Source organism: Nansenia antarctica (assembly GCF_963989245.1).
Source record: "Nansenia antarctica genome assembly, chromosome: 8".
Classification (NCBI taxonomy): domain Eukaryota; kingdom Metazoa; phylum Chordata; class Actinopteri; order Argentiniformes; family Microstomatidae; genus Nansenia; species Nansenia antarctica.
In genome coordinates, this window is record NC_137678.1 from 59,737,190 (window position 1) to 59,743,157 (window position 5,968).

General features: G+C 41.4%; 1 protein-coding gene across 1 annotated transcript; it reads left to right on the forward strand.

The window, feature by feature from the left end:
• Nucleotides 1–602: 602 nt before the first annotated feature.
• LOC308163217 (glucose-6-phosphatase 2-like) lies at nt 603–5,164 on the forward strand (the record flags this gene model as incomplete). Its single annotated transcript, XM_080537394.1, has 5 exons — nt 603–820; nt 1,059–1,172; nt 4,234–4,341; nt 4,433–4,554; nt 4,647–5,164. 5 exons carry the CDS (start codon nt 603–605, stop codon nt 5,162–5,164), a joined length of 1,080 nt encoding a protein of 359 aa, XP_080393520.1.
• Nucleotides 5,165–5,968: the final 804 nt, after the last annotated feature.

The following is a 5,968-nucleotide window of genomic DNA, read 5'->3' on the forward strand; positions in this document are numbered from 1 at the left end:
GATGTTGTCTAGATAATGGGGCCTTGTCAATTATGGTTTGGCTCATTTAACCCTACTAACTGTTCCTCAACATAATCATTAAGTGTCCCAGTGAACTCTCCATTTTGCCATGTTGAAAGTGCAATTTTTCCAGTTTAGAAAAACAACCATAAACATTTGATGACAGGACTTGAAATAGGAAATGCAAAATCATAACATTGCAATCTGAAATATTAAACCTGTTTAGTGCTGTAACAGTATATCTGCATGAGCACACTGCCCCCAGGAGTAGATAGAATGACTAATAATTAACTAATAAAAGCAATGGCCTGTGGAAAATCTAATGTCCACACACCTATCCTGTAAACAACCTTGGGTAACATGCCTTAAAATGCTGAGTTTTCATGATGCCCAACGTTTTATTTTCATCTTGTGGGTGACTCCAACCATGCCAATCTGCCCATGGTTGCCATAGCTGGTGAATGATTTATGATACCAGGATTTTATATAAATACGGATCACTTTGGGGTTAAAAGGGGGAGCCATGGAGTGGTGGTTATAGCTTTGGCCGAGGGAGCAGCTGTTCCAGTTGTGCCAGAGACTGTATGTGAGGCCAACCCCAGATGGACTTCATTCACAGCAGTGAGGTGTTGGTGATCCAGCATCTCCAGCACAACTACAGGGACTACCATGACTTCCTCAACTTCATGTCATCTGTGGGAGACCCTCATAACATTTTTTCTGTCTATTTCCCTCTCTGGTTCCAGCTCAGCCATTTTGTCGGCACTAAGATGATATGGGTTGCAGTTATCGGAGACTGGTTCAACCTAATTTTCAAATGGTAAACCTGTAATTAGTTGGATTAGAGGTTAGAGAGAGGGAGAGATAGATAGATAGAGAGAATGTGAATTATGTTTATGCGTACAATTTGGAATACGGTAGCTGTTAAAGTGATCTGTATGACAATTGCATGAATCCTTTGATCCAATGCCCAGCATCAATCATTTATTTGAATGTCATTTGAATGCCACTCATTTGTTTTTGTTTTTAATGTTCAACTGACTCCATCTTGTTTTCAGGATTCTGTTTGGTCACCGGCCTTACTGGTGGGTGCAGGAAACTCACTATTACCAGAATCACTCACTCCCTCACCTGGAACAGTTTCACATCACCTGTGAGACAGGACCAGGTCAGTGGCAGTGTGTTTGTAGCATAATGACAATAATTTCCATACTGTTATTGCACAGACACTGCTGTCAATCTAATGTACTGCAGCTAGCTAGTGATATATCAATATATCAATAATATATCAATAGTTTTAACCTGAGACAGAAATGAACATGATATAACGATTATATCTGAATTTCTTCAACACGTCTGTATAATAGTTGGCAAAAAGCAAAACTGCTTTATGTATTTGTTGTGTCAGTCAGGCAGGAAACCTAAAGAGTCACCAGAGAATACACACAGGAGAGAAGCCATTCTGCTGCTCCCAGTGTGGGCAGAGTTTCAGTGAGGCAGGACACCTAAAGACACACCAGAGAATACACACAGGAGAGAAGCCATTCTACTGCTCCCAGTGTGGGAAGAGTTTCAGACACGCAGACGTTCTAAAGAGTCATCAGAGAATACACACAGGAGAGAAGCCATTCTGCTGCTCCCAGTGTGGGCTGAGTTTCAGTGGGGCAGGAAACCTAAAGACACACCAGAGAATACATACAGGAGAGAAGCCATATCACTGCTCCCAGTGTGGGCAGAGTTTCAGTGGGGCAGGAAACCTAAAGACACACCAGAGAATACACACAGGAGAGAAGCCATTCTTCTGCTCCCAGTGTGGGAAGAGTTTCAGTCATGCAGGATCCCTAAAGAAACACCAGAGAACACACACACTAGTTAACACGACTGCTCCCAGTGTGGGAGGTGTATAAAGGAGGCAGGAGCCCTAAAGAAGAAGGGGGGGGGGGGTCTTCTGGCTGCACCATCATCTACTGTATGTACATGTGCTTGTTGATCGGATCAGGGAGAAGGTTGTGTCATAACATTAGCCTTTTCTAGATTATTTTCTCTCAATTTCTCCCGTCCTCTCCTCCTACCCTCCCTTCCTCTCCCTCCTTCCTCCTCCCACCCTCTCCCCCCTTCTTCTCCTCCCTTCTTCTCATCTCCTCCTCTCCTCCCTTCCTCTCCCCCCTTCCTCTCCTCTCTTCCTCTCCCCCTTCCTCTCCTCCCTTCCTCTCATCTTCTCCCCTCCTCTCCCTCCTGGAGAGTGAAGGAGGAATCGAGGTCGTAGGAGTTGAGATGTCCTTGTCCCCTCCTGCGTCATGTCACCGCCCCTTCCACCCAGATGTGGCCTTGGTGTTTAGAAGCCGAGTGTGACTGAATACTGGTATGTTGTTAAGTTTGCAATAAATCCTCCTAACGTTTCAGCTGGAAGACTGAGATGTTGTACATCATATCACATTAAGATATACATCCTATCACTTCTCAGTTTTCTATTAGATCAGCTTATTTTCTGGACATACGCATGGAGGTGTTGAAGTAGGTTATTTAAGGTCTATATGGAGGTGTTGAAGTAGCTTATTTAAGGTCTATATGGAGGTGTTGAAGTAGGTTATTTAAGGTATATATGGAGGTGTTGAAGGAGCTTATTTAAGGTCTATATGAAGGTGTTGAAGTAGCTTATTTAAGGTCTATATATGGAGGTGTTGTTGAATGCACTCACTGCAATGTAAGTTGCTTTGGATGAAAGTGTTTGCATATATTATTATTATTATTATTATTATTATTATTATAGTAAAAACGAAGACAGATTCATCCATGTATTTATAGTAACTTGTGGTCTTTGTTCACAGAACAGGAAGGTTGTGTCCTCTAATGGATTCTGTATTTGACCTCATTAGAAATATTGTAATAACCAACACATGGTCCTCAGTGTTAGGAGTTAAGTGTAGGGGTAGGGTTGGAGTATCGGACTGTTTAGTGGTCACAGATATCATGGCTTTTAACGGGATGGTTCAACCTATTTTCATGATTAGATAAAAATGAATCTTATTTCACTATTGTCCTCATAGTGAAATCCTATCCAGGAAACATTCTTGTGGTGAAGGAAGTGCAATTGCAGGTGCAAATTACTGAGTGGCAGACATTGTATATACTTCTGATTTGTTTTTACCTGTTATTTCTGCAATTTCAAGGTTTGGTTTTATTGTATTTTTGATTATATTTTCTGTTTCATATTTCAAAGTTTGCTTTCATTATTCATATTATTTCATATTGCCTATCCAATATATGTTTTTTGGTTGAAATAGTATTGTGTAATGTCTGTCTTTCTAAAATTACAGTTAAATGAAGCTTGATTCTTGAGTCTATGGATAAACATTTTGGGATGCATATTGTAATTCTGTATATTCTTCGGATGGTACTGAGATGAGGAGGTACTGCAAGAGGTGCAAGGACGCTGGCAAAGACAGGGTCAAGACACCTGTATACTGCAGGAAGGGCCAGGTCCCTCTGTGCCTCACATTAAAAAGGAGCTGTTTTGAAGAGTGGCATGTTGCACTATAGGAACTGTTTTGAGGAGAGTTAGTGCAAAATAAATGCAGGTGCAAATGACTGAGTGGCAGACATTGTATATACTTCTGATGTGTTTTTACCTGTTATTTCTGCAATTTCAAGGTTTGTTTTCATTGCATGTTTGATTATATTTTCTGTTTCATATTTCAATGTTTGCTTTCATTGTAATTCTGTATATTCTCACTTTGACAATAAATCTGAGCCAGCTCCACCACAAGGCTCCTGAGGGCAGTAGGGATCAGAGGACAGGCCCAACGGAAGGCAATCAGAGAACTGTCCACTGCAGCAGAACGGAGCAGTCACTGGCTGTGGCTGAAACGTAGGGACCCAACATGGGCTCCCAAATGACCACGTGGTGCCACCGTGCGACACACACCCAGGCCTGATCAGCCTGTGGTGGGCCAACCTCGGCAGAGGGTGTCTTGTGATAACTGGCCGAAACACCCAATGAGGTCGGGGACCACAACTGAAGATGTGTCGTACTGGTGGCACCACGTGATCATTGCCAAATTCCACTCCACCCAAGAGGACATCTCCAACTCCACTCAATTGTTGTGCTGAATATTTAGGGATTTTAACAACCAGTCCTATTAAGAATCCTGTCAACTGAGCAATATGTTTATGAAGATGTTATGATGTCTAATGCTTGTATGACAGCGAAGCTGTGTTTGTTTGTACAGGTAGTCCATCTGGTCATGCCATGGGTTCCTCATGTGTGTGGTATGTGATGATCACCTCAGCCCTCAACTTAACCAGATCCCCCAGTGACACCTCAATACAGGGCTGCCAGAGGTAACTATTAGCAATCTGTTATATTGCCTTGTAAAAAAAAGTTGTGCATCTTTATAATGTCATAATTGCCTCAATTCCCCCATCCTTTTAGGTTCCGTCTTGTATGGCCCTTTTTGTGGATGACCTTCTGGGTCATCCAAGTTAGTGTTTGCATCTCCAGGGTGTTTATCGCCACACACTTCCCTCACCAGGTCATCCTTGGTGTTTTAGCAGGTAAGACCAAAAATGAGTTTGCAAATAATAGTAGACATTGCTACTATACTACCAGTGTTACACTTGTATCTTTTTTTAAATTCTATTCTCAGGTATGCTGGTTGCTGAGGCATTTGAGCATATTCCCTCGATCCACACAGCAAGTTTAAAAGTCTACCTTCAAACTAGCCTCTTTATGTTCTCCTTCGCCGTCAGCTTTTACTTGCTCCTAAAAATGATAGACATTGACTTATTGTGGTCGATACCGAAAGCCAAAAAATGGTGTGCCAATCCTGACTGGATCCACCTCGACACTACGCCCTTCGCAGGTCTGGTGAGGAACCTAGGAGCCTTGTTTGGACTGGGCCTGGCCATCAACTCTCAGATGTTCATACAGGGCTGCAAGGGGAAGAACAGCTACAAGACCAGTTTCAAACTAATGTGTGTGACAGCCACTCTGACCTCTCTGCAGCTCTATGATTTTATTAAAGTCCCCACCCACACAGAGCTCTTGTTCTATACGCTCTCCTTCTGTAAGAGTGCAGCAGTGCCTCTCAGTGTGGTTGCCATCGTCCCCTACTGTGTTCACTTGTTGATAGGGAACGAGGATGAGGAGAGGAAATTGGATTAGATGTTTGTACTGGTTGCTGTGACGTACAGCATAGAATACACATTAGTACTGTAGATTGGCTGACCTGTACTGTACTGTATATCCATTTCTTTATGTGGTGCTGTAGTTGATTGTTGATAAGCTCATCTATATTTCATGTTAGTCAATGTGTATGTAGTTCATTGCACATTTGTTACATTACATGTACAATGTGAAACAAGAGAAGGATATTGTTCCATGAATATGTATGAAAGTCAATTGTAAATAAAATGTGTTCTAGTACTGTACTTCTGTGTAAATAAACCTCTAATGAATGTTCTTCCTTGAGAAAGGGCTTCTAATAAAAACACTATTATCAAATATCCCTTGAGAAGTCTTGAATTGCTCTATCAGTAGTTGGTTCTGGGTGAGTGTTTTCTTAAATAATGATGTATCTTGTAGACCATTTGTGAATGAATAGGTAAATATGTAATTGCCGGGCTTATAGTATAATATTCTTCTGCCAACCGAAAACACTAATTTCACAAACCTTACTGGGGTCAAATTTAAAAAGTGAGTTTCTATTAATAGAAATATCTGGTAAATGTCTATCTTGGACTAGAAACTCTTCACTGTATACGCTGTTGGATCATTTTGGCATACTCTACTTTTAAAAAGGGATGCATTTGTAATGGCAGGAAAGTATCTTTAACATTACTTATGAAATACAGTACATTGCATTCACAGCACAATATCCTTTCCAGGATCTTTATAGAATCCATGTAAATTAGTCCTCACCTCATGCCCATATCATGTTGGCATGTAGCCAGTGAATGTACCAAAGAG